Here is a 27,644-nt window from a genome sequence, read left to right on the forward strand (position 1 = left end):
TCCCCAAGATCAGTCTCATTACTTGTTGACTCAAGAGAAATAATCTGAACACCCGAAGTTATGAAATGCTTTCCCATCATGTCCTAGAACTTCCTTCAACGTGTCCTGCAGTGTGTGCCAACTGAGTGAATTCTTCTAGCCGTTCTGTGTCTGAGAAGTGTTTCTTTCCTTTTTTTTTTTTTTGTTCTCAAACATGAATTTCTCAGATTCATGATTTATTAGGAAAATTTTATTAGCATTAATTGTTTTTCGTTTTTTAATTTGTTTTAATTAGTTATACATGACAGTACAATGACTTTGATATTTCATACATTTGAATCAGATGGGATATAATTTCTCATTTTTCTGCGTGTACAGGTTGCAGAACCATATTGGTCATGCAGTCACATATGTACCCACAGTAATAATAATGCTGTGTCATTCTACTATCCTTCCTATCCCCCCTCCCCTCCCATCACTTCCCTCTACCTAATCTAAGGTAACGCTGTTCTTTTTTTTTTTCCCCTCACATCTTCATACATGTATTTTGTATAACGATGAGGGTCTCCTTCCACCAGTGTTTATTTCATCTTCTATTCTGAAGACTCTTCCTGCTGGGTATAAAAGTCCAGGTTGACTGTTTTCCCACCCGTGCTCCTAAGAGGCTGCTCCGCTGTCTTCCGTCTGATGCGGTTTCTGATGAGAAGCCTGGTCCATGTCTTTGTTCTGTACATAATGTCTTCTTTCTTGGGAATGTCTTCAAGATTTTATCACTGTTTTTGAGCAGTTTGGTTATGATTTGTTCATGTTTCTTGTGCTTGGAATTCGTTGAGCTTCTTGAATTTGTTGAAAATCATTAACTTTGGAAAATTTTCAACAGTTGTTTCTTCCAGCTCATGTGCTACTCTTCCTCTGTTGGGGTCTCCACTTAGACATTTGTAGGGTACTTGAGGTTCCCTAGAGTTCACTGATGACCTTTTCTTTTGAAGGGACTATTGTTTCTCTGTTTCATTTTGGATGTTTGTCTTGTTGCCTCAAGTTCACGGGTTTTTTTGCCAGGTCTAAATTGCCGTAAATCCCAGCCAGTGTATTTTTTGTGTCAGACGAGGTAGTTTTCCTCTCTAGAAGTTCAAGTTGGATCTTCTAGATTTAGTTTTTTTCCACTGGCTTTTTGAACATATGGGGTGCTGTTACAATAACTTGTAGTATCCTTGTCTAATATTAGTGTCAGTTGTGGGTGGCTTTGGAGGTTTGATTGTCCTATTCCAGCCGTGTTTTCCGGCTTCTCTGCATGCCTGACAGTTCCACTGGATATTCCCCCTTGTGAGTTTCGTGTGGTACTGGTCATTTTTGTATTCCTGTGACTTTTCTTGAACTAGACCTTGTTAACTTCTTGGAAACAGCCTTATCCTTTCAGATCTTCTTTTTATGATCTGTTAGGTGGGTCTGGAGCCTGTCTCAGTGTCAGGCTAATTATTCTGCACCCCTGGGTAAGATTTTTCGAGCAGGTCCTACTCAACATGTGTGAGTTGTGAGTTTCCTCAGTTTGTTGGGAACAAGCACTATTTTTGGTCCTATGTGAGTTTCAGGTGCTGTTTCGCTAATATTTTCAGATGTGCCCCCCCCTTCCCGGGGCATTGGGTAATTTCCTTGCCCTTGTGTGCCTGCAGAACTTGCCGAATACCCCGGGGGCCTCTGAGGATCCCTGGGGCTCTCGTAGCTCCTTCCTCTTTGGTCTCTTTCCATCCTGCTCCTCCTGTCAGGGCCTGCAAGCTGAAGGCAAGAGGCACTCTTAGGCAGAAGGGCTCACCTTGTTTGTGAAACAATCCTTGTTTCATGCATTTTACCTGGTTTTTGCCATTGTTCCAGGGTGGAGAATAAATCTGGTTTGTCACTCCATTTTGGATAGAAGTAGCAGTTCCTTAGCATTCTCTACGGATTCATCTGATAAAGAAGGAGGAATATCCTTGTTTGTAAAACCACCTTTTAGGACGTATACTTTATCATTGAAATGAAGTTATTGTTAGACTCTTAGAAGGGACTGTTGTGCAGACCAACACCATACAGTAATGGCTGGGAGACTGGGGACATTGACCTGCTTTTCAATGTCAGGGAGGTAATGTCTGTCTTATTGCATAGCAATTGTTATAAGCAGGTGATTATAAAATGTTTGCCAGCAACATGTTAGGATATCAGTACCCTCTCGAGCAAGCAGAAGTGACTTTGTGTTGTAGGTATTTTTGTATGTAATAATGCCAAGATCACTGTGAAGATTTTTATTTCCTCTCTTTAGCCAACTTAACTGGAAAACTGTGTTAAAAAAAAAAAAATCTGTGTCATGCAGAAATACACAGCAATAAATCAAGCAAGATGACTAAATGTTATGTTTTTGTTATATCTAATCGCTTAATTTCAGTTCATGTTTATTAATATAGTTCATTCTAAAATTTTTGTGGATTCAGTTGTATGGCACTGTCACTCTTTGTATAATTGATGTACATAGTACAAATGCGTTCTTTTTATAGAATTCAGAATACACTTGTTCTCGTAAGTGATCATGCAGATTTGTAATTTCGTCTTTGCTTTTGTGAATCACAGCTGGTTGCATCTGTCACTCGGTGGAGGCCCAGTTCTTGGACAGAATCTAGCTCTCAACAGTTGCATGGCTCACGTAGGAGAGTGCATTTGAAAAGAAGATCAACCTATTTTTCCTTTGGTTTTCTTTTCCTCCTGGACAGTGGGAAAAGGCGCTCACATCCATGCAGTCAGCGTGTGCATTAGCCAATTTTCTCAGCTTTTCATTTAGCCCGTTTATGTCTATTACTGAAAGAAGTTTTGTTTTATTTCTTTTTGAAATGTTGATTATTTATGATGTTATAATATGAATATGATTCAATGTAATCAATTTCACATAGTTAAAAGTAATTTTAAGATCGGGCTTTTTAGAGGAAATGACTATGAGAAGCCCCATGAATATAGTAAGTAACAGAGTTCACTTCCAGAGAGGAGAGAGACCCCCGCCCCCCGTTGGTCAGGATAAGAGCTAAATATTTCAGAACCAGATTCGTGGAATCCCATCTTTTCTCCTTTTGACCTGCAGGGAGCTGAGCGGAAAATCAGGGATGAAGAACGAAAGCAGAGCAAAAGAAAAGGCAAGTGTCCTGACCCCAGCTCCCAGGGCAACTCCTGTAAGTAGAGACGTTCCAGGCTGCGCCCGCCTGTGCGGCTGAGCTCGTGGCGGGAGCTGTGGTGGCGGGTGGTGGTGGGCGCGGGAGGCTGGGATGCGCTAGCGAGGCTGCCTGCAGCAGATGCAGCGGAGAGGAGTGGCTGGACCTGAGGAGCTGCACGTGGGGGCTTCTAGGATTTTCCAGAGCTCAGGCTCTTTTAAAAAAAAAAAAAAAAAAAAAAAAATATATATATATATATATATATATATATATATATATATATATGTATGTATGTATGTGTATATATATACATATATATATATATATTAGTTGTAGATGGACACAATACCTTTAACTTATTTATTTTTAAAAATATTTTGTTTTCTTTGTAGTTGGACACAGTAAACCCATTTTTAATTTTTAGGTGGCGCTAGGGATCGAACCCAGCACCTCACATGTGAGGGGCAAGCGCCCCACCGCTGAGCCACAACTCCAGCCCCGAGCTCAGGCTCATTTAGCTATCAGTTTGGGTTCAGGTTCGGTTTCAGTTCTGAAAAATAACACATGTTGCCCATGAGCAGCTGCTGAAGTTGGGGCTTGTTTCCATTCGTAAAATTAGTAATACCTCCTGAGATTCAGGGTGTCTGGATTCCAAATGAGGACCACCTTCACATGTGTAATCTAACATTTGCAGCATCTACAGGGCTTCCCTCGGACCTTCCACCTGGAAAGCATTTGTTCTCTCTCTCTCTCTCTCTCGTGTTTTAAGTGAGATCAATATGCATATTTACAAACTCCTGTCTGTAAGAGGCTAAAAAGGGAAAAGTGCTGCTCTGTGCTTAGGGGTGTTTATCTGTGATATGGGCTTCCAGACGTTCTGTCAGCCCTACACCACGTGGATGAGATTCTCCTACTGGCACCAAAGTGCAGCCTCCAAGTGCCACTTGGGAGAGCAACTAATGAACTAGGAAACTTCGCAACTGAGTTCATCAGGACCAGATGATGGGGAGGATGGAGTCCATAATTACTAAATTAAAAACTAGTCAAATTCACTCTTAAGCTCAGTGCTGATCCTCTTGATGTGTTCCAAAGTCAAAGGGTGTGTTGCTATTAGAATGTAAATTGCTAATAAGGATGACTAAAGTAGAATTACTTCCAAATTGTTCATATGGTAAGTTTTAGCCTTTCAGATAAAAACTAAATATGCTTTACCCCTCCCTGTTCCAGTTCTTCTGTATTCATGTGTCTCTGTTTGTTTTCAAAGATATCTTTTTCTGGTGGTCTTGATAAGATGTTCAGTGGTTGTATTATAAGTACAGACAACAAATTTGCTTACATAAGCAGTGACTCTCCTAGTGCATCTCCTACGGGGCTTTGATGTCACTGCTCAAACTTGGAAGGAGCTGCTCTATGGCCTGCTTCCAGCTGGCAGATGCCATCTGCTGATGTCACTTTCCTCATTTTGTTTCTTTCAGTTTCTGATGCCAAAGTGCCACTGCTTCCCTCACACAAGCGGATGGACATCACGGTGTTCAAGCCCTTTCTTGACCTGGATACTCAGCCTGTCCTCTTTATTCCTGACGTGCACTTTGCCAACCTGCAGCGGGGCACTCATGTAGGTAGCCACTGTCCCGGGACGCTGCAAAGCACGGCAAAAAGATTTGGGGGGGCATTGTTCATGGTAAATAGGAGCCAGACTTCAGCAGGCTTGACTTGTTCACCAGCTGCACGGACCGTCAGCTGTGGTGACGTGATGCCCATGCAGTAAAACGTGTGAAGCTCTGTTGACTTGAACACTCCGGACGAGACCTGTCAGCTTCCTTCTGCTTGCATTCACTCCCTCTCTCACTCACCTAGGTCATTTGAAGGATTCTAGAATAGCAACATAATCAGACCTGGGGTCTATTCTGTGAGTTTCCCTAGGGAGGCACCTATGCCAGGTGGCCTTGCTAGCATGGAGAACACCCGAGGCTCTTCTCATGGTTGTTGGCACATGCAGGGTGGTCATGTCGTGGCACCTAATGCTGAATTTTTTAAATGGTCACACCCTGCTTTGTGGCAGAAGCTTACTGGAGAGACAGAAACTTCAGTAGAGTGGCACTTGCTTTTTATGCTGAGCTCAGATAAATATCACCAAGACACCCGTCCGTGCATATCACAGGTAGATCTGTGAGGACTACAAGGACTTTTCAGAGTTCTTGAGAATCCATTGCCAACATATTCTGTTTCTAATGGAAAGTTTTGGGGTAAGCAGAGGCTAGCAAACTTTTGTAAAGAGTGAAATGGTGGTCAAAATTTTAGGCTTTTGGTCCACGCTGTTTCTGCTGTGCTGTTCAGCTCTGCCATTCGGATGTAGAAATGAATAGGTGGCTTTGTTTCTGTAGCTACTTATATAAGCAAGCTTTGGATCCAGATTTGGCCCCCCTGAGTTAGAGAAGTTCGAGGTGTCTGTAAGAATCTGGGCATTAAAAAATAAAACTTAAAGGACTTGATATTTTTTTAAAAAAGGGTTTGATGTTAGATTGGTCAAATTCAAAATTATTCTTGTTTTAGGAATAATTCATTTATGGTCTGAAACGTTCGTTCTACACATCTGTTTGACAAGCAATCTGTGTTTTGGTCTTAGGTTCTTCCCATTGCCTCAGAGGAATTGGAGGGTGAAGGGTAAGATTTATATTTTGTTTTGCTTTAATAAACTTGGTTATTTTGAAACAATCTCTGCAAGGACAGTACAATGAAGAACTCGTTTTTCCTTGAGCCATTTGAGAATAAGTTGCTGACCCAATGGCCCGTCATTCCTAAGTCCTATGATGTGTGCGTCCTTCGAACAAGGACGTCAGAACGTCCCAGACAGCCAGGATATTCACCCTCACTCAGACCCAGGAATGTCCTTCACAACAGGAGAGGAGCCCGTCCAGGACCACGTTGTCTGGGAGGTCATGAGTGTCCAGTTGCCTTTGGTTTGGAACAGTCCTGGCCTTGCCTCAACTCTCCTGGGGGGATGCTTTTGTGGACTGGAAACCAGTTGTTTTGTGGAGTGTCTTCAATGGGCCTCGTGTCAGATTGAGGCTGTGCACCTTGGTCAGACCCTCCTAGTGGCGACAGTGTCCTCGGGCATCCTGCCAGAGGCACTCAGTTCACCCCAGTGCTCACTGTGACCCCCAGCAAAGTGTGGCGTCTGCCAGGCTCTTACTCTGACAGGTCCTTCTCCTTTTGTAGTGGGTACTTTGGGATAAGGTACATTGTACCTCTGTAAATATCTCATTCCCTGCCAAATTTTAGATTTATTCACCAATTTATTTGTGTCAGTATGTACTCTTAAATAAGTTTCCCACTTTAAGTTGTAATGCATTACTGCCATGTGCCTGGACATCTGGTTGCCCAGAGTTGGGCACTGGGGCCCAATACCCTCCTGGCGTACTCAGGTGTTTCCCTCCAGCTGCAGCAGCCTCTTCTCCAAGAGTCTCTGGTTGTCACTAGTGGAGAAGGCGTTTAGAGTCAGGATGGGACCTGGATGTGCCTTTGAGGCTTGCTGCCCACGCCCAGACCACCCTTCCCTGGTGGGTGCCCTGCTGGGGTTCAGACCCCTGCATCAGGAAGCCCCATGCAGAGGAGCCCGTGCAACCCCTCCTGTCTGTGCGTGCCCCTTGTCCTTCCTGGTGGCTCTAGGACTGAATTTTCAAGAAGGGAGAGGTTCTGTTTTGGTGTTCCAATTTCCCTTTTTGTCTTAATACAGAAAAGTGCAAGTGACAGAGCCTAGGGCAGACAGCATCTGCTCCTCAGCCCTCCCTTCCTTCCTTTTGGGGCCACTCCCAGGGCTCCACCTGTCCTCTCGGGGACCCTCCCAGCCCCACACACGTGCCAACTCTGCCTCCTCTCCAGAGGCCAGTCCTGCTGCTTCCTCTGCTCTTGGTGTTTGCTCTTGGCCGGGCAGGCACCTTCTCTGGATGCCTGTTGTGCGCTAGGACCTGAGAGACACAGCATTTTTAAGCCCCACTCCCCCAGTTCCCGAGCTGATTGTCCTGTCAAAACCAAGCACACACTTTCCTGTTCTTCAGCTCTTTGAATGTTTTCCCCCTTACCCCCAGGCCCTCCCCGTTGGGCTTTGGCAGGGGTCAGGGAGACCTGTGCACTCCTTTCCCCACACTCTCCTATCCATTCTTCCCCTTTCTTCCCCTGGGCACCACGATGCTGTGTTAGCCCCTGAAGATGCACTCTGGTGACCACCATCTCCTCTCAGGCTAGCCTTCCTAGAGTCCTCTGCAGTGTGACCACACACCTTGGCCACAGCCTGTCTCACCAAACTTAAGAAGCTTCCCTCTTCCCTTGATGCAGATTGACTCCTTCCAGCTGACCGGTGAGCTGGCCTCCTTCCTAGCTGGCCTCCCTGCCGTTCTGTCCGGGCCTGTCTGGCTTTGCCTTTTCCTGCTCAGCTTGCACTCTTTCCAGATGCCCTGTCACCCGTTATCCCAGATCCTGTCTGTCTCCTCCATACCAATTTCTCCATCCTTGAGCAGGCAGCTGGTCTTGTGAAGAGCAGCAGGATGTCAAGCAGGTGGCCCCGAGATGCCATCCAGTGACCGGGAGTCCTGGCTCTGTGGTTGTCTTGCCCTGGGCCTCAGTATTTTTTCATCCACAAAACAAAGACGCTGAGCCCATGAAATTCAGTGATATTCACTAAAACTCTTTGTTTATGCAGGTAATGGAGGTGGAAGTCACTAACTCTGCACTGTTGATTGCCCACAGATCTGCCTTGAAAAGGGGCCTGTATGGAACAGAAGATGACTTTGTTGTCCCCACTCCTGCTAAGCTGCCCCGGATAGAAGAACCAAAGAGAGGTGTGTTGGCGTCTGTGGCTTAGTGGGGGTTTAATCAGCAGTGAGCTCCGATCTGTCAGCAGCACAAATTGCACAAAAACATCTTTTCCACTTGAATTCCTTGAGTGTTCTTCTGTCAGACTTGACACCTGACTTGAGCCTGGACAGACATAGAGTTCAGAGCGAGGCTGCAGCCTGTGACCTTGGGACGGTGTCACCTTGTTCACGTTTGCTGCCTTGGCTGCGAGTGTGTCTTTTTATCTTAACTGGTGCCCGTGATCTGCTTTCATATTTTGTTCCTGTGAATTAATCACATACTTCATTCTCTTCTCTACCTCCTTGTTCTGGCTGGGGCTAGTGCTTCTCTACGTTCGAAAGGAATCCGAAGAAGTCTTTGATGCCCTGATGCTCAAGACCCCATCTTTGAAGGGCTTAATGGAGGCTGTAAGTAGGACACGTGGTGGGACCCCTGTTAAGCATGGAGCAAACACAACATAGAATTCCATCCCAGGCGTTTCCATGTGCTGGAACCTATGTCCCCCTTTCCAGATCTCACTTTGTACCTGTCATGTGGCCACATTGTACCGCTTTAGGGTGTCCTCTTTTGTTTGCAGATCTGTCTTGTCCACGTGGGGTTCTCACCCATGTGCCTGGCCTTGGGTCATAGGTGAATTGCCCAGCCTTGTGTGTTCTACTGAATGGGACGCATCTGTGAGGGCCTACAAAATAGTTTACTTTTTATATACTTAATTAAAGGGAGACTGCCATGCAGCAAATGCTCTAGAGGCTAAAATATTATTTTTAATCAGTAAAACCTTAAAAATATCATACATAAAAATAGTGGAAGTCATCACAATGGCACAACCCTGTAATCCCCACAACTTGGGAGGCTGAGGCAGAAGGATCACAAGTTTAAGGCCAGCCTCAGCAATTTAGCGAGACCCTGTATCAAAATAAAAAGGTCTATGGATGGAGCTCAGTGGTAGAGCAGCCCTTGCTTGGTTTAATCTCCAGTACCAAAAAGAAAACCCCAGTGGCTCCTGAGTTGGCCTTTGCTCCTGATCCTTGCTGAGCTGTGCAAGACTTTGCCTGGAGCATATTTGAGAGCATGTGAAGGTGCAGCCAATAATGACCAGAAATCCTTATTCTGGACCGATCAGTGAGATCCACTGACCCCAATATCCCTGGGGATGTCAGTGAGAGAGGGGCATGGAAGGGAGGTGTAGCATTGTTCTCTCCTGGCTTTGCCCTTGGCTGAACTTTGAGGATGAGCACTGTGTCCTGAAATTACCAACCTCAGGCCACGGTGGGCCTGGAAGTCTTTGAGCTCAAAGGGATGTATAATTGGACTAATATACCCCCAGGCCCCTGACAACCTGCACTGTGTTGACTTCATTCCACAGATCTTTATAGGGGCTGCTTTGTGCCAGGTGCTGCTCTAGTTAGTGGAGTCACAGGAAGGAGGGACACAGTGCCAAATGAGGCCTGCCATCCACTTAAGACAGAGACAATGAAATAAGCAAGAAAATTAACATGTAACTTTTTAGGCACAGAAAGCACAATGAAGATGTTAGGTGGGTGAGGGGCAGGGCGTCAGGGAGCTCACAGGTCCCTTAGTGTCCCTTCCTGCTTGTACAGAGACAGCACCCCCACTCGCACTGTCATTTCCTGCTTCCTGCATTTTCTCCCTTCTTTTTCTTCCTTGTCCTGTCTGTGACCGTCTTTCACCATTTCTTAAGGATGCTGCATTCCTAAACTATAGGGAGAGGTGAATATGAAAGGGGTGGAGCATGGCTGTCCGGTGTAACTCGCTCCTCACAGATCCCAAGGGGTTCCCGGCAGCGGCTCGTGTCCCTTGGGGCTGGGCTTTCATCAGGAGGTGGAGCATTGCTGCCTAGTGCTGCGGAGGGAAGAGGGCTGGTTTGTACGGGCGAGCCCTGTGCGGGGATGCAGGCTGAGGGGCGTCTCAGTGCTGCCCCAGCAGAGCCTCACCCCAGCCCCAGCATGGTGGGCAGCACTTCTGAGGAAGGTATTCGATCTTGAGTCAGCAGTGTGTCCTCGCCTCAAGGTCTGATCACCTTTACACCCCAAATATGGCACGGGAGCAGTGCGACAGCAGGGCAGGGCATCGCTGCTCCGGTCAACGGTGGGCTTGGGTGCGGACTCCGGAGACAGCCCAGACGCAGCAGCCATGGGCGGTGTGGACGTGCAGAGGATGCGCAGGAACTCTGCTTTCTGTTCCTTTTTCCTAAAAGCCTTAAACTGCTCTATGAAAATAAAGCCTAAGAAAGAACCAACCATGACCCTATAATTCACCAACCTTGTCCTGGGTGTACGTTTCCCCCTCAGTTGGCCTGTTGACGTCTGTGTGAATTAGGGGGATACCACGGACCCTCACTACAGCGCCCACCCCTCTCCCCGAGGACCTGGCTGGGTCTCCTCCACGTAGTTGAATTGCTTTTTGGCCTTTTGGCTAAAATCAAGTGAAAAAAAGGAAATCGAGTGACTGGGTATATGTGTGTGTGTGGTGGATTTTTGTTTGTTTTTTAAAGTTGTGAAAACATTTTGAAATTATTTTTGTCTGCTCTTTTAGATCTCAGACAAATATGATGTTCCCCAGGACAAGATTGGGAAAATATTCAAGAAGTGCAAGAAAGGGTGAGCAGTGGGGCCCTGTGCACGCCTCTCCCTCACACACTTACTGGTTCCCTTCAGAAACAGCCAGAAACACTAATGCGCAGGGTGGTTTTTCTCACCAAATTATTTACTTAAAGTTGATCTACCTTCAGGCTGGGGTCGTGGCTCAGTGGTAGAGCGCTTGCTTAGCACGTGGGAGGCCCTGGGTGCGATCCTCAGCACCACATATAGATAAATAAATAAAACAAAGGTATTGTGTCCAACTACAACTAAAAATATATATATTAAAAAAAATGATGTACCTTGAAGTCCACTTTTGTGGATTGTTTTTCAAGTAGAATTTGTATCTACTCTTCCCACACGTAGCAGCGGTGAACAGCGCACACCCCAGGGCCAAAAGGAAGTTGGCTAAGGATGTCAAACACAGCTCCTCTGTTCCCTGCGCGCCGTCGTGAGGGAGCCAGGCACAGAGTGGGCACTCGTGCTGCTGCATCTGGTTTTCACAGTGTCTTTCTGAATGGTGTCATTACCTGCGGCCCTAGACTAGGCACCTCGGGCTCAGAGGGCTTGAGAGGTGTGGCCAGGATCACGCAGCTTGGTGGCAGTGCAGCCACGACTCAGCCCAGAGTCCGCTGGCTGCAGAGCCTTTGTCTGCCCCACATCTCATTTTCAAGTTGTATAACATTGCTTCTAGGTCCAGAAATTGACATTTTTAGTTCTATTTTACTTCAGTGTCTGTGCCATTTTGCACGGAAAAAACGTAAAAATTTGGGGGCTTAGTTCTAAACCAAGTCCTAACCGGAATTCTCTAGGTGCTTCTGTGGGCGTGCTGGGCTTAGTAGTTTGTTTAAACTCTGAGGATAACCTGCCAGGGAGGACAGGCTGTCTGGGAGCTGGGGCTTCGGGTTGTGGAGATGAGTTTTACCGATGTGTGTTCTGAAGCTGGACCACTGAGTGCCACTCTGCAGGCCTGTTCTGTGTACTAGGTGCCGTGGATTGAATGAGTGCCCTGGGCAGGAGGCAGTAATCCACAGGCCTCTTCCTGTCTCCACCCGTGTGCTTGCATCCAGCAAGGGCTTACTTGACAGCTGTCACAGTGGGCTGTGATCGTCAGTGAGGCAGTTGAGGCATGGGGCAGTTTAATAGTCCTGCCTGTGTCACAGCTAGCGAGTGCCATTAAACCCAGGTCTCACTCCAGAGCCGGGAACGCTGACACAGATTGGTCTCCTCCCCAGGATCCTGGTGAACATGGATGACAACATTGTGAAGCACTACTCCAATGAAGACACCTTCCAGCTCCAGATTGAGGAAGCCGGGGGATCATACAAGCTCACTCTGACGGAGATCTAAGGCCTGGGCCTGCAGCCCCCTGGGAGGTCGATGGAGATGTTACGTAGATGTTTGGCCCACTGCAGGGACCTGGACACCCACCTTGCAAACGCAGGTGGCTGTCAGGGGAAGGGATTGCTTTTGAGTTGGCAGTGGACCTGCATTTAATGTATTACCTTGACATTTTTCAGTTGACAGAAAAATCCATGTATCATGATGTTTGAATTTCTAAAATACTTAGGACTAAAAGTGAAAATTTTATTCTAGGATTTAACAGATTCTGGAAGCCTTTAGGGTGCCTGCTACCTTCTTATTTATCAAAATACTGAGATCTCTGCCTTGTCTACTCTACAGTAGTAGTGGTTCTGTGCACTAGTGGGTCAGGAACAGCAGTATGCGTGGCTTGAGGATTTTGTGCTCTTGCCTGACCTCAGTTGAACTCCGGCTGCCCTGAGCAGTAAAGGGGTGCGCCCCTCCCTCAGCCTCTCGTCCCCCATTAAATGTTTACTAACTAAGGCATGTTACTGGAATCTTACTTTGCAACTTCCTTGGACATATCAGCTGCCTGTCTTAGGAAGAACCTAAATGGGTCACAGTGTGAAATGCATTAAGATAAAGCTGCATTGTATATAAGTGCAATATCTTTTTGAAGGTGTGTGTCTGTAAATGTGTATATACGTGTCTGATATAAATATATAATATATAAATAATGGTATCTATGTACAGATGGTGAAGATACACAGTAAGATCTACCTTAGAGAGTTTCATAGACAACAGGTTAAGTTATTTTTGATAATGTGGACTAAGCAGAGGGAACGCTGTGTTTTCCCAGACACAAGCACCGCTCCCCAGCATAGGAAGACCTTCTCAAACGACAAAAGTCCCTGTCTGCCATTGAGAACCTTACTCTGTGGGTGTCTGCACTGTTCAGAAGTGAAGTTAAAGGCGACCGTGACTGCTGTGTGGGCGGGTGTCGGGGTGTTCCTGGGCAGTGAGCACTGTGAAGCTAGCAGGGTAGCTCCAAGTGGATTTCTTCCTCCTCTTCCTGTTACAAGAAATGGTTCTTACCATGTTTCAGAGCCTTTAAGCTTTGATTATCTTGTATGTTAACTACTTTTAGAAAGCATTCATGAATTTATGAGATTATACTACTGTGGCAGGGGAGCATTTTGTACACATGTTTAAATACACAAAAGTACTTAAAATGTAATTTTATAACAAATCACGGGTATCTTTAGGTTCAGGGAACTAGAATAGGTTATTGTATGAGTAGGATTGATAGTTACCTTCAGAGGTTCAAATATTAATGAACTATGTGAACTAAATTGCTGGTTTTCTAAGATATCATGGGACACGGGTCACATAACAATATTTTATATTTTGTTTTATGAAATGAAATCGATTGTGTCTTATTTTTAATTTTGTCATTGCAAATGTGTTTTAAACCAAAGGGATTAAATTTTATATGTCTATTTCGTAATATGTCATTTCCTGTTATTCGGCTTAACTTTGTCCTTTCATTGGTTTTAAAATCTACCAATAATGTTTTAATTCATGAGAATTTCTTAAACAACTGTCCTGAGCAGGTCATCCAGGGCCTAAATGTGAGAGACACTAAAACATATTTTTAATGAACACAGTCCAATCAATGAAGTCCGTTCCCTGTAGACCGCCCATCACATCTGTGAGTTTTCATTCTATTCTTTGGGCCAGAAGCCCAGCCTCTGCCTGCAGCCTCGGCTTCTGATCTGTCAGTGGCTGCAGAGTCCAACTTAGCACAGGGAACTATGACCCTGGCAGCAGCTGGTCTGTGGGACACTTTTTCCTGGCCTGGGCCCTGTCTCTGACTTCTGCAGAGCCACCTTTGCCCTGGAGGTGTGACCTCCTGACCTCCCCAGGGTTTACCCTCTTCCTTGGCCCAGGCTCCCTCTGAGCTGTCCCTGCTTAGGATCATGATGGGACACCTGCCTGTCCTCCCCAGCCTCAGATGGAGGTCAGATGGATGTCTTTGTCACCTGTGGATCTCGTAACACCCAACCAATGATAGTCGTGTAGTAGGTGCTCAGGAAACCATTCTGTAATGTTGAAGTGAGTGACAGATAACCCAGTCACTTGCAAGAGACTTAGTAGAAGTGACAAGCTCAGAAGTTCATCTGGGTGGATGTTGGACCAGCAGTCCACAGAGTAGGGCTGGTAGGTAGAAATTGCCTGTCTGGTCCCAAAGAGATAGTGGCTCATAGAAAGGTGGCTCAAGGGACAACAAGCTCTGGTGAGTGGGCATCGAGGGGGCAGGCTGAGCCGAGTCCCTGCGTGGCAGGGCAAGCTGGACTGTACCTCGGTATCAGCGCTGGCCAGATGTGACGTGTTCATTCCCATCGCTCCAGTCCCCCTGTGAAGGAAGCAGTGTCTCGTTGGCTTCCAGTGTCGGCAACATCTGCACCCCACCTGAGGTCACAGTCAGTGGTATAGCCTGGCTTGGGACCTGACTTCTGCCTCCTGATCCCTCCCTGGTGCCCAGGCCTCCAGAGCAGCACCTGGACAGCTCCTCTCATGATGAAGTCTCTTCTTTCTTAAATGCAAACACACCCTTGGTCCTGAACCCCTTAGTCACCACCCGCTTCACATTTCCTTTGAACCAGACTTTATTTCATTATAAATAAACTAAGAAAAAAGATCCAGTTAGCCATTAGAATGAAAGTTACAGCTCCATGAGAAGAGTTTTCTGAGAAAGAAATTCCTACCTCCCCAGTCCTACTCAGAGATGAGCACTGAGAATTTCCCAAAGGAGGGAGGTTTGTGGAATTGGCTAATTGGATTAGATTTAAAGATGCTAATGACTCCATTTCCAGTAGTAAAGAGAACACTGGAGTCCATGGCATGAGCTATTTGTAGAGAAATGCAAAATATGACCATTGGATACTCCTAATTAACCGCTGGTAAGAACAAAGAGCTAAGTGACTGTATGAGACTTTCAAAAATTTTTGGAAAAACAAGAAATATAATGATGGTTGGTTGGTCCTCATGTTGCTGGACAAAGTACTCAAAGCCAAAGGTGTGCTCAGGGATTCAGATTCCTGCGTCTAGTGCCACATGAAAGCCTGAGCGTCTAGGAGTGCCTTGGAGGAGAGCTGTAGCTGCAGACTGGAAGGGCTGGAACCATGCAGAACCTCGTGGCACAACTCAGGTTGGACTCAGCCTTGCACAGTGTCTGCCATCAATGTGAGAGTGCTGACAGAAGAAATGGGGTCCTCTAAGTTGGAATGAGGACTCAGAGCCCCTAAACGCTGATGAGTTTGCCAGTGGAAAAGGTCTCTCCACCCCAATGGAACTGACCTCCCGCCCTTAATGGTGGTGACTTCCAACAGCAGTATCAGCCCTTCTACGTCCCTTGAGCAAAATGGTCATAATGGCAGGAATGGAGGTTTTGCATAGGCTGAGCAACATGGCCTTCTACTGACCTGACTATGGCCACTGCCCAATCTATAGAAGCAGAGACAAACAATGAGTCCCTGACACAGCACCATTTCCTGGGGTGATCAGCCAGCAACATGGCAGGTTGATTGCATTGGACTCCTTCCATCATGGAAGAAGCAATGTCTTTTCCTCTCTGGGACAATCTGGATTTGATTTGCCTTGCCTGCGTGCAATGCTTCTGCCAAAAGTAGCATCCTTGGACCTGACAAGTGCCTCATCAAGGAACTCACTTCATAGCCAAAGTTGTTTAGCAGAGAGCACATGCTTGTGGAATTCTCTGGTCTTGCAACTTTCCTTACCATCCTGAAGCAGGCTTGGTGGAACTGTGGAATGTTCCACCAAGACTGTAGAAGACTCAGAATGCAACTAGCTGGCAACACCTTGTAGGGGCTCCTCCAGGAAGCTGTGCGTGCTGTGAGCCAGCATCCGACATAGGCTGCAAGGTCCAGGAGTCAAGGGGGTGGGGACGGGACACTGCTCACTGTTACCCCCAGTGACCTACTGAAAAATTTTGCTTCCTATTCCTATGTCTTCATGCTCTGCTAGCCTAGTTGTCTTAGTTCCAGAGGGAGGAGAGCTTCTTCCAGGAATTGATTCCATTGAACTGGAAGTTTGAACAGGCTCCAAGCCGCTTTGGGCTCCTCGTGCCTCTTAGTCAACAGGCTGAGTTATGGTGTTGTCTGGGGGCATCGGTTCAGGCTGCAGCAGGGAGGTGGGAGTATGTCTGAATACAGGAGGTCACTGTGCCCTATACCCAGGATATGATGAAGTCGATGGGAAACCACCCAATCCAGGTAGGGCCACAGGTGGCCAGGCGCCCTGCCCACCCAGGCCTTCCGGGAGGTGCATGACCTGGAGGCACTTGCTGAAGGCAGCAGGAATACAGAATGGGTAGAAGAAGGAGCTGAACACCAGCCGTGGTCACAGGACCAGGCGTGAGAATGAGCGCGATCGCCATGTTTCCTCCTTGTTAGGAAGACACTGTGTCTTTTCACATATGAAGCAAGTTTTGTTTTAATTTTTTCTTTCTTGTTTCATGTAATGTAACTCCATTGACTTTCTAACAGTACTGAAGTATCCTTAATTTGATATCTTGGTGCTACAGGTTATCAGAATAGAAAAGACGGAAACCTTTCCTTGGGGGTAGGGATTAGAGGTTTGGGCTGTAGGAGAATGGGTGTATCATTTAGGTATGAGGATGGGTGGTAAAGTGACAGGGTAGACGTGGACTAAAGGATGCCCAGGTAGCTGGTAAAACGTTGTTTCAGGCTGTGTCTCTGAGGATGTTTCTGGCAGAGACTAGCATTAGAATCGTAGGAATAAGACAGACCCCCTCGCCAGTGCAGACCACCAGTCCTTTGAGGGCCTGAGTAGAGCAAGAAGGCAAAGAAGGGCGCCTTCACGCTCCCTTGAGCTGCGACACCCTTTTCCTGCCCTCAGACATGCGTGCCCCTGGTTCTCAGGCCTTTGAACCCAGACCAACACCCCAGGGAGAAAAAAGAGGTTTTCCCTCCCTCCATTTCTCAGGTCTTCAGACTCAGGCTAAATTAGCTCCCTTAGGTCTTCAGTGAGCAGGTGGGAAATTGTGGGACTTCTCTCCCTCCGTAATTGAGTGAGCCAAACCTCCTTCACCACCTATCTCTATTTCAGATAGATAGATGACAGATGGATGGATAAATGGATGGATGGATGGATGGATGGATAGATAGAGTTATTTTCCTATTATTTCTGTTTCTCTGGAGCACCCAGACCAATACACCCACAGTCATAGGTTGCTGATTTTGGGGGTGAGCAGGCTATCTTCCCCACTCCCTATCTTAGTAGTGTCTGGTAGGTGCTATGAGCAGTAGGTGCTATGAGTGGTCAGTTTGCCCAGCTGTGAGAGAAGTGGCCCAAGTGAAAGCCCTGCTTGCCACAGCCCTTGCCTGGCCCTGGGCCCCAGGCCCTCTCTCTGCGGTGGTTCCTAACTCCCAGGAGGCTGAATTTCCCCTGGCCTCACCCTCCCACGTCTGTCAGGCCAGGCTAACTGAGCAGGACAGTGGACTTCTTGCCCTGTCAGTGCAGATGGAGCACAAGGTGTGCCCAGCAGCCAGCACAGATGGCCCTGTTACCAGGTGCCCGCGGGGGGCACTTCATCTCTGTTTGCAGGGCTGGGATGTTGATAAGAGTGAGCAAACACCCTGAGGCCATCCGCGCTGGGGCCACGGCTAAGGCAGGAGTACCCCCAGGACCTCTCCAGGCAGCCGCTGAGGGAGGGCGGGGCAAAGCTGGGCAGGGTCTTTGCTACACTTCCGAGAGCCTAGGGCTTAGGGGCTTAGTGACTCGCACACCCCCACAGGCACAGCCAGCTTCTCACACTGTCCCACACAGCCCTCATGGTAGGGGCTGTGTGAAGACAGAGGCCTCTCCTGGATTCCACCCACTCCCACCTGACCCTTCTTCCACTTTATTCTTTTGAAGTCCATCCTCCCAGCAGCAGGTCCCCAGGCCAAGACTTCCAGCAGGGCCGGACCTCTGTCTGAAGTAGCCGCTTCCTCAGAGGCCCAGCCGACTGGCTGCTTTGCCCAGCTCCCTCTGGGTGGGGCTGGGTGGTTGAGGCGACTCCTGGTGGTCCCCTATGCCTGACTCCAATCTGGCTGCCGCATCTAGCAGCTTCCAGTGCCTGGGATGAGGAAGAGGAGGGCCAGAGGCTCTGGGCAGGCTGAGATATGTTTCTCACATTTCCATTCTTTAGGGACATTTTCATTGAGTTCTTTTGGATACTTAAATGTCTGTCCAGTAGCCCATGTCTGGCATTTTCCCAACCTGTACGTGGGCCATACTTTCTCACTTCTTTGAATGTCTTGTAATTTTCATTTGAAAACTGGACATTCTGAATAACGTGGAATGGCTATGGCTACTCTGAAAATCAGAATTCTTCCCTTTTCTAGGTCTGTATTGCTGTTCACAAGTGACTTTTCTGAAAGAATTCATATTCCATGTGTACTGGATCCCAAAGTCTTGCTCAGTTAGCTTGGTGGTGGCTAATGATTGCACAGACATCTGTAAACACTCAAGTCCCCCAGTGTGGGAGGGGGCCCCAGTGGGCTGCCACACTTTTAACAGGCCAGTGAAACACTCTGCCTTAGGCTCCCCTTCCTCCCTGCTCAGAGCCTCAGGGTCCACAGAGGGGGATCTTAGGGCCACCTCACGCCTTTGCTGAGCACAGACAGAGCCCTATGACTGCATGGCCTTCAGGGTTCCCAGGGTGTGGTGGGGCCTCTCAAAGAACCTGTGCACCTCTCGTTGCCTAGTTTTTTCTTTCAGCCCCTGGGCTAGCCTAGTTCCTGCTCCAGCCGTCGAACCTCCTCAGGCAGCCACAGAGGTGGGCACCATTTCTGCCAAACAGTTGACAGATCCCTTGGAGACTACAGGGTGATCCCCAGTCCGTTAAACAAAGGCAGCCTTACCAGCCGGGCAGCAGAGACCCAGGAAACAGGTCAAGTTTCAACAGCTCTGGGGTGAGGCTTTCAGGGCACTCCGCCCCCTGCCCGCTTTGGCCGTTGGTTTTCATCACGGCTGTGGGCTTTTGGCTTTCAGAGACCCCTGGGGAGCTGGAGAAGGGGGTGGACTCAGCAGTCCAGGAAGGAACGTTGCACACCACAAAAACCACAGGATGGACCTCAAAATAAGTATGCTGAGCTCAAGAGGCCAGCATACCTCTGAACCTAGGTCTGTATTGAACAGCACCCGTCACGTAAATCCCTGGAAAACACCCAGCCATCTCCCGTGACAGAGATCAGTGGTTGCCAGGGCAGGAGGGAGGTTATAAAGGGGCACTGGAAGTCCCTGGGGAGCCATGGAGATGTCCATTATCCTGGTCATGACTCTAGTTTCTGGTGTAGATGAAGCTCACCAAAACTTACCAAATTGCCTACCTTAGGTAGGAGCAGTTTGTTGTACATAATTATACCTCAATTCAGCTGTTTAGATCTACTCACCTGAACACGATTGTCTCCCTCCGACTGATCACTCACTCGAGCCCACCTGCGTCCAAAGTTGACGCTATCCTTTCTCTAAGATTCAGCCTCTTCCAGTCCCCACGGTCACAATTGTGCCCTTGCCTACCTCTGGACTTCTGACCCGCAGCCCACCAGGCCAGCTGCCCTCCCTCTGGCTCTCTCCCTTCTCTTTCCCTGGCTGCGCTCTCACTCCATGCTTGGCTAGTGGGGTCCAGGCCCCACCTGTGCTCCCTCCAGGCCCCTCTCCTGCTTCCCCACTCCTGCCTCCCTACTCTGCCTGTGCCTCCCATCTATCCCAGGCAGGTGGGCTCAGCCGGGGGACAGGGCCGAGGTTTTCCATTCTGTCCTAGGTACCGGGGCTGGGAAGCGTTTCTCAGGACCCCATGTAAGCACGTGCTTGGCAAGTCTAGAAACAGGTCTAAGTGCCCCACAGGGAGGGCCCGAGGCTGGGCCTCGACAGCAGTCAGGAGGACGGGGCACCTCGGCTAAGGTGGAACAAAAGGCACATGCCTGGACAGGCGAGCCAAGTGATCTATTCCCCTTTGGCAGATGCCCTCTGGACACACTGCCAAGGCCCCTGGCTGCAGCCTGACTTGCACAGGCCAGGGGAGGAAAAGGCCATCTGCATCTCTTCTTTCTGCCACTGTCTCTCGGAGAACGTCAGCCCAGTGTGGAGGCCAGACTCCCTGTCCACCCAGGTCCTCCGCTCTGGCTCTCTGTACCCAGCAACAGCTCTAGAAACACCCCTGTTAGGAACCCCAGGGCTGGGACCTGGAGAAGTCCCAGTCGGGCAGAAGCAGGGAGCACTGTAGTGGACCTGAGTGCCGGGGAGACCGGGCTGCCAGGCCTGGCTGTAGGTATGTTCAGCCTTCCTGGGTGGTGTCTGGCCCAGCTGGCCAGCCACTGCTTTGTTCTTGCTGGCCTTGGCGCCCAGCCCCACAGCTGGCAGACACTGTGACCTTTCCCCGACTTCCAGCTCTGGCTTCCAGATGATTCCAGGCCTCTGAAGTTTACAGGAGTCACATGTCGCTGGCACAGAGACCTCCTGCCCCATTCCCTCTCCTTGCTCTGGGCAGCAGGGGCTGGGGCTCCACTCTAAGCAAGGCCCAGCTGCAGGATCAGAGTGTGAGCTGGAGACAGGCAGGGTTGGCCCAGGCCAGAGCCAGGCCCTCAACAGGAAGACCACCCTCAATAGGACCTCAGAAGTCCACAGCCCCAGTCCCTGCCCTGGCACTCTGGGCTCTCCACCACTAAGCACCCTTGGCGTGAGAAAAGAACCACAAACAGCATTAGTCAGAGGGTCAGGGGCTGCCCCTGTACAGGGCCAGGTCGTCTTTGGACTCCAGCCTGAGACTCTAGCTCTGCTGTCCTCCTCGGTTCCCATGACTACCGTCCCCAACCCTGCCTCCATTGCCCTGCAGGCCCTGGTGGTGACAGGAAGCAGAAGGAAGAACAGTCATGGGTGGAAACCACTCCATCCAAATGGAAGTCTGCAGAGACTCCCCTGCTGCACAAGGGCAGTGTGCGATGGCATGATGGGACAGGGGTGTGGCGATGGCATGTGATGGCATGATGGGACAGGGGCGTGGCATTGGGTGAGACCCCAGAGCTCAGGGGAATTAAGTGCCTTGCTAGGAGGGTGGGAGTCACCCGGAGTCTAGGGGTTGGGCTGCCTGGATGGTGCCTTCCAGCTGGGTGGCAGGCCAGTCGCTATCCCGCTCCCGAGCTCTGCCTTCTGAGGTTTGAAAGCCAGTGCTAGGTCAGAAGATGTCTGCGCCCACCGAGCGCTCAGCCGGCCCCCCAGCCTGCTGGTAGAGCTTCGCGCACCAGCCTCCAGCTTTGACTAAGAATGACGCTGTTTCTTTCCCTCCCCCAAAATCCCATCCAAAGCTTTTAGGTGAGGCATTGCCCCTAGGTTCCACGGCCTTTGGCTGGCGTGGGCTCACCTTGTCCAACTCCTGCATGAGCTCTCCTTCCCTCTGCATCCTGGTTGGGGGACACAGCAGCCTAGAGTGGGGTGTTGGAGCACAGCAGAGGAGAGAGGACATCCAGGAGGCCTCCCACCCAGGAGCTTGGGCGGCCAGCCAAAAGGAGTGGAGAGGGGGACCATGCAGGGGACAGGGGACAGACTGGTACTGGTGTCAGAGCCTGAGAAGTGAGGCAGGACAAGCTGGCATGGTGTCAGATCCAACGGGGTGAAGGGTGTATGTCCTGGGGGAACACCACGTGGCATGGAAGCTGAGTGTGGGGGAGGGGTGCCGACGTGTGGAAGGGAGCCCAGCTGGGTGGCAGGGGCCCGGCACCAGCTGCCAGAGTCTGAACACGTGAAGCAGTTTTGGGGGAGCAGCGCTCTGAGCAGCAGCTGAGATGGGGTGCCGTGTGGGGGCAGACATGGCATGGCCCACGGGGGCTCAGGGTGGGGTACCGCATGTTGAGGACACTTCTAACAATACTGTTGGATTCCCGGGCTCACTTGGCTGATTCCAGGTCAGGCCCGGGACAGTACTCAGGGGTCAGGAGCATGTTTTGAAGCCAGGAAGCAAGGACAGGCTCAAAGAGCAATGGGAGCCTGTCAGGGGACTAAGATCAGGCTTGAAGGGGCTCTAACCGTGCGCTGGGGTGAGGCTGAGCGCAGAGCTGTCACCTAGCATACTTGAGGCCCTGGTCCAACCCCCAGCATCACAACAAAGTAAAGGAACAGACAAAACAAGATGGTCTGTAACAAGGGAAGCTGATTCCTACCTCCTCAGGAGCTGACGCCCTCAGGGCCTGGTGAAGGGCCCCTTTTGAATTGTGGACTGCAGCTTCTTGCTGTGTACTGACGTGATGGAAAGGCCAGCTCTCTGGCCTCCTCTTGCAGGCCCTTGATCCCACTCATGAGAGCTCCACCTTCATGACCCAATCACCCCCAAAAGCCTCGCCTCCTAATAGCATCCCCTGAGGGTTAAGATTTCAGCATATGAATTTTGTGGGGACACAAGCATTCAAATAATAGGCTAAGGCTAGGACAATTGGAGCCTCAAAACAAATAAATGATTGTCACATATCACTCACTGAACAAAACAGACTACCACAGCTCCATATTGACACACATTAGTACATGAACAAATAGAAATTTTGATGAGGAATTTTCGTAATTTCAAAGTACTCCCTTCTAAACACTTATAAATCACAAAGTAAAAAAGAGCAACTGCAGGGCTGGGCTGTGGCTCGGTGGTGGAGCGCTTGCCTAGCATGTGTGAAGCACTGGGTTCAATTCTCAGCACCACATAAAAAATAAATAACTAAAGATATTGTGTCCATCTACAGCTAAAAATATTAAGAAAAAAAATCAACTTCACAGTGGGGACACCTGGCAGATAGCACCTTACAGCTGACCAGAATGAATGTTGCTAGTAAAGAGGAAAATCAGCAAGAGACCCAGCTGGTGAGGTTACCCGCCAGGCCCACTCCTCCTGCTGCACAACGTGCCAATCACCGAAGCAAGCAACCGTTTTGTAAGAAGGAGGCCAACCAGAGAGCAGAGACCCAAGTCCCAATCTACTTACCCCAGGATGGGGTTTGGGGATTTGTATAAGATAAAGAAGTGGGTGGTCTGACGGGGGGCGGGGGGGGGGGGGAAGAAGGTGCTCTGCAGGCAAAGTCACCAGTGGTCTCTGTGTGTGATCCAACTCCTTATGGGACCTGTGCTCAGGAAGTGTCAGGTTAGCATGATCTCGAGGTGGAGATTTGGGCCTCCTGGCATCAAAACATCACCCATCAAACACCCGCACAAGCCCAAGTGAAGAGAGTTGGTGGGTTTGACAAAAGTGGACGTCAGGTCCCTGGAAAACAACCCAGGCAACCATTCCCACCATAGCACATCCAGGTGTGTCTCCCCGCAGCGGTAGGGGGAGACGCCCAGTTCACAGCCCAGGTGTGTGGCCTCCAGAATTAGCCCTTTTTAAAGCCAGCTAAGTAAAAGCAAGCAAGGGCGCACAGGGACTCAGGGTCGGAGAAGTAGGAAGTCCTCGGGGTTGTCCCGTGCCCGGGAGACCAGGCCAGCTGTGTTGGCTGGTTGGCAGCCTGCCTCCCTGCTTCACAGAATTATCAGATGCTGTCCTCCCACGTCTGGAGACCGAGGTCTTATTCTATGGACCGTTATGTGCTTGAGAGTATCTCCCAGGTCCTTGAGCAACACCTCTGAGCTGCAAAAGGCACAACATGACACGGGTGTGATCCAACTGAAGGTGGCCCTATGACTGGGGTGCTCGATCTCGGACAGCCTGGCAGCGCCCCGGCCATCGGTGCTGTGAGAGGCTTGCACTGTGCAGGACAGAGGCTCCTGTGGCCACCAAGGCCTGTGTGTCTGAGGAGCAGCAGTGGCAGGTGCATGAGTGACCGTGCACACGTGTATCTGTGCATAGGGTCGCATGTATGTGCGCACATGTGCATGGTGCGTGCAAAAGCTAGAGCTGGGTGAGCCTGACTGGTGTGCCAGAGGCTTGGCGCTAACTTTGCTGACTGTGCTAGAGCGTCTCCCTGAAAGAATGGACCCTTCTCTGCTATGCCTACATCTTGGGGCATTTTTAGCTGTTCTTATCACAAGGGAATTTGCCATCAGGTGGGTGGAGCAGCCTGGAGCCAGAGGAATGCATTCCAAGGGAAAAGAGGAAGGGGCTGGGCCGACCTCCCTGGCCTTCACCCTGCTCTGTGCATTGCACTGGGTGCTGGGGTGCAGCTGATTTATCCCTCCACTTATGTGGGTCAAGGTTCTTGGTTGCAAGCAACAGAAAACTCTAGCTAACCTAGGCAGAAAGCAGCTCTAAAAATTTTTAGGAACCCTGAGAAACAGGCAGAAGTACAGCCAAGGTCACACGCCAGGAACAGGGGACAGGAACTGCCCAGGACCTGCCCCATACCTGCTGGTGGATGTGGGACTCCCCCTCCCTGTGGCCCCTCCTGGGGAATCACTCAGGGCAGAAGCAAACGCCCATCTGCCTGGCCTCTGTCACACAGTCCTGAAAGAGAGGAGTCCCCCCCACACACCAGGCCTGGGTCATGGAAAACAGCCTGCCTCCCTCCTTCACAGTAAGAGCTTCCTGGAGCCAGGAAGGGGAGGGCGGAGGTGGCCATAAAGGACACAAGTCCCTGCGCTGCCCCAGGACTCTCTGAGAGGTGGTGGAGTTGGGCAATAGAAATGTCTGGAGTGGAAGGAGCCAGAAGGGAGGAGTCCAGGTGCAGAGGGTGACTCCGGGTGGGAGGGACAGGCTGTGCTGGGACCAGGACCCCTGGAGAGCTAGAGAGAGAGGTTGTGACAGAGCCACTCCTCCTCCCCCTCTGGGGCCTCCTCCACAGGAGCAGGGCGCCTGGCCACCCCTCGGCACAGGTCCACTTCCTGAAACACCTGCAGGATCGCCCGGAGGAAGCCAGGGTGCAGCCTGCCATCAATCTGCGCTCCTCCCTGGGAGCCAGACGTGTCTGGAACGGGCTGTAGGGAAGGCGGGTGGCTGAGGGCTTGGAGCAGGGCAGTTCCAGGCCAGCTCTGGGCCAGCTCTGGCTATGACTAGAAAATGGGTAAGAGACAGCAAAGGGGGACAGAAATCTAGAGGGTGGGACAGGGAGAGGGGCTCTCCAAGAGCCAGTGAGGTAAGGAATTGGTCCAATTGGTGCTGATGGGGGGGGCAGCTTTACAAAGTAAACTTTCTGGTGAGAGGGAAGGCAGCGCGACTTCAGGCCACCCCAGACTGGACCTTCGACCTGTCCTGGCACCACCCCCTCCCATCACAGGGCATGGCTTTCACCAGGGCAGCAGGCTCAGAGCCACAGTGCTTCCTGGAAGGAGCCTCTGATTTCCAGGAAGACCAAACTGCAAACACACAGCCTCTCTGTGCTGGCCTCAGCGTCAGGGCCTTTGCTCTGGAGATAAGGCTGTGTCCACAGCTGTCCTGTGAGCAGGCTCACCTGGTCTCCCCAGCAGCCGGCGGGACTCAGGGCCAAAGCTCAGAGCGGAAGAGCGAGGGGATCTGAGGGCACAACACCCCTCAGATTTGGTGCCCTCCCCTCAGGGCTGTGTCTGAGACAGGGATTCCGGGCTAGTGGCCCAAGAACAGCAGGGCCAGGAGGCTCTGCCGAGTACTTGGGCACCATCTGCAGCCTATGTGAACCCTGTGGTCTGTGTGTGTCTGTGTATGTGTGTGCGTGCTCACACTCATGCCATGCACAGGCACAGGTGTGTGTACGGGTGCTACTTCATTCTTGACTCGTGTTCACGAAAGCGTCCCAGGCCTGAAGCGAAGGGGCAGCATGCAGCAGGCAGGGTGGGGCTGCCCCATGAGCCCCGCAGCCTACAAGGGTGCCCAGGGAGAGGCAGGAGCACCAGTGCTCAAGCCCAGCCTAAGGGCAGGAAGGCTTCTGGGAGAATAAGCCGAGGTTGAGGGTAAGAGCTGGGAGCTGTCCTGTTCCAGAAACCAGGGCCGAGCAGGGACCTGAAGGGCTTCTGAGCAGAGGGCTTCTGGGGGTGGCCTGCAGCGGAGCATCAGCTGCTGTGGGCTGGCGGGGCGAAGCCCCCACTGAACGTTCTGCCAGGGCCCTGGTTTCTGCCATAGAGGGTGACACTTACCAGACTCAACAACGGAAGCGGGGGGTTTTCAGGATCACGTCGTGGCTGTGACCTTAGAGAAAGACGCCCTGAGGGAAGCCTCAGCCCCCCTCCAGCTTTCTCCCTGGAGGCGGTCTCCAGTCTCTGAACCACAGCACAGGGAGTAGAGGCCAGAGAGCAGCCTCTCGAGGTGCAGGGAAAACAGACTGAAGTCCAGGGGCACGGAGGTAGCTGCGATGTGTGCCGGGAGACTGCAGCCTGGCAGGGAAGAGCTCTGGGGAGCTGCGAGCTGATCGCAGGCTCCCGTGGCCACCCAGGCGTGGAGTCTGGCCAGCAGCGAACACGCCGGCCTCAGCTGGGCCCTCAGGAAAGCCACCGTCACTGGGGAGGCAGCTCGTGGTAGAGTGCTTGCCTAGCATGTCAAGGCCCTGGGGCCATCCCCAGAACAGAGAGGACAGGAGAAGAATTCCTATCACCAACCCCCAGATCCCCAGTGCCCTTCAGCTGTGGGTTCGTCTGTAACCACCAATCTGACCTCAGTCCTTGGGACGGGCCCACTCTAGGTGCAGAACTCCACAGCCTCGGAGTAAGGGCCGCCCTGGACCGTGTCCAAAACAAGACCCAACAGGACAAGACTGATGTGGCAATAGCTTAGCTGCATGCCCAAGCAAAACTCAGTGGACATTAAAGGAAGACAGCAAAATCCAGACTCCCAGCGATGTTCTGTTGTACTGTCCAACATCCAGAGAAAAATTATCAGACATGATAAAGCTGAATCACTTGAATCGTAACCAGGAGAAAAATTAGCCAATAAGGAGCCCCGATGAATTTCCGGGGCAAAGAGAGAGTGCCTTCTGTCATTGGGTATCTCCCCATCGATGTGCCTAGTTGCCATGAAGAAACGCAGAGCCACCATTTGGAAGGGGTCACTGGAAGCCCGGAAGAAAGCCCAGGTGGAGGCAGCCTCGGCCCATGGAGCGCTGTGGGCTTCACAGTGTGGACAGGCCTGGGGCCAGGTGCTACACAGCCACTGCCCTGAGAGGGCCACTCTGCATGAAGACGGACACGAACAAGCTGAGATGGCAGAGGCCAGGAGAGGGGCCCAGCAGGTGTGAGAAGTGCGAGTCCTTCTGCCGGGGATCGTGGAAGCCTTCACGGAGGAGAGTCCTGTTGTGCTGGGCTTCAAAGATTGGTGGGAGGAGGATACTTTTCACCCGTAAAGCCATAGAATACCCACATGTGATATGTTGGTAAGTTTCTTCTCTGTGAATTCTCTTTTTCTGTTTTCCTAGATGGAATTCAAAACATGTCCCCTCAACTCTGCATTTTTTGGCTAATGTTATTTCAAAAAGCATTTTCTGAGATCCTTTGTAACGTGGATCTCTGGTGGCTGTGAAGTATTGCAGTAAGTCTCTGACATGGTCTAGCCGACAGGTTCTCTGTGGCTGGGGACTCAGGTCATTCCATCTGCTGGAAGCACCTTGTCCTCCCCCTTTCCAGTCAGCGTCTTACCTTAGCGTCCCAGGAGCGGGGTGTTGGCTCCAAAGACACAAACGTGTTCCTGATGCAAGTGGCCAAATGGCTGTTGTAGAAGGTTCAAACACCCTGCACACTCACTCTGGGGTTGTAATGAGTGTTTACGTGCCTTCTCCCCCACAAA

General features: G+C 50.4%; 1 protein-coding gene and 1 long non-coding RNA gene across 5 annotated transcripts in view; one reads left to right on the top strand and one right to left on the bottom strand.

The window, feature by feature from the left end:
- Grhl1 (grainyhead like transcription factor 1) overlaps positions 1-11,950 on the top strand; it is a 46,922-nt gene extending 34,972 nt beyond the window's left edge. For 2 of the 3 annotated variants that reach the window (XM_027937826.2, XM_071601330.1), the window contains 7 exons: positions 3,080-3,131; positions 4,622-4,761; positions 5,773-5,810; positions 7,893-7,984; positions 8,322-8,407; positions 10,557-10,621; positions 11,836-11,950. In XM_027937826.2, coding sequence (XP_027793627.1) covers positions 3,080-3,131; positions 4,622-4,761; positions 5,773-5,810; positions 7,893-7,984; positions 8,322-8,407; positions 10,557-10,621; positions 11,836-11,950 — 588 coding nt within the window. Of the gene's footprint in view, positions 1-3,079; positions 3,168-4,621; positions 4,762-5,772; positions 5,811-7,892; positions 7,985-8,321; positions 8,408-10,556; positions 10,622-11,835 lie in introns of all 3 variants that reach the window. The other variant, XM_071601329.1, reaches the window with a different exon arrangement.
- Positions 215-27,620, bottom strand: LOC139701767 (uncharacterized). 2 transcript variants are annotated; one of them, XR_011704303.1, is made up of 2 exons: positions 26,006-27,620; positions 215-1,923 (listed from the first exon to the last, which is right to left on the bottom strand). It is a non-coding gene; the product is annotated as an uncharacterized lncRNA (long non-coding RNA). The 2 variants fall into 2 exon arrangements; XR_011704302.1 differs by having other exon boundaries at positions 215-3,360.
- Positions 27,621-27,644: the final 24 nt, after the last annotated feature.

This window comes from Marmota flaviventris, chromosome 14, assembly GCF_047511675.1.
Source record: "Marmota flaviventris isolate mMarFla1 chromosome 14, mMarFla1.hap1, whole genome shotgun sequence".
NCBI classification, from domain to species: domain Eukaryota; kingdom Metazoa; phylum Chordata; class Mammalia; order Rodentia; family Sciuridae; genus Marmota; species Marmota flaviventris.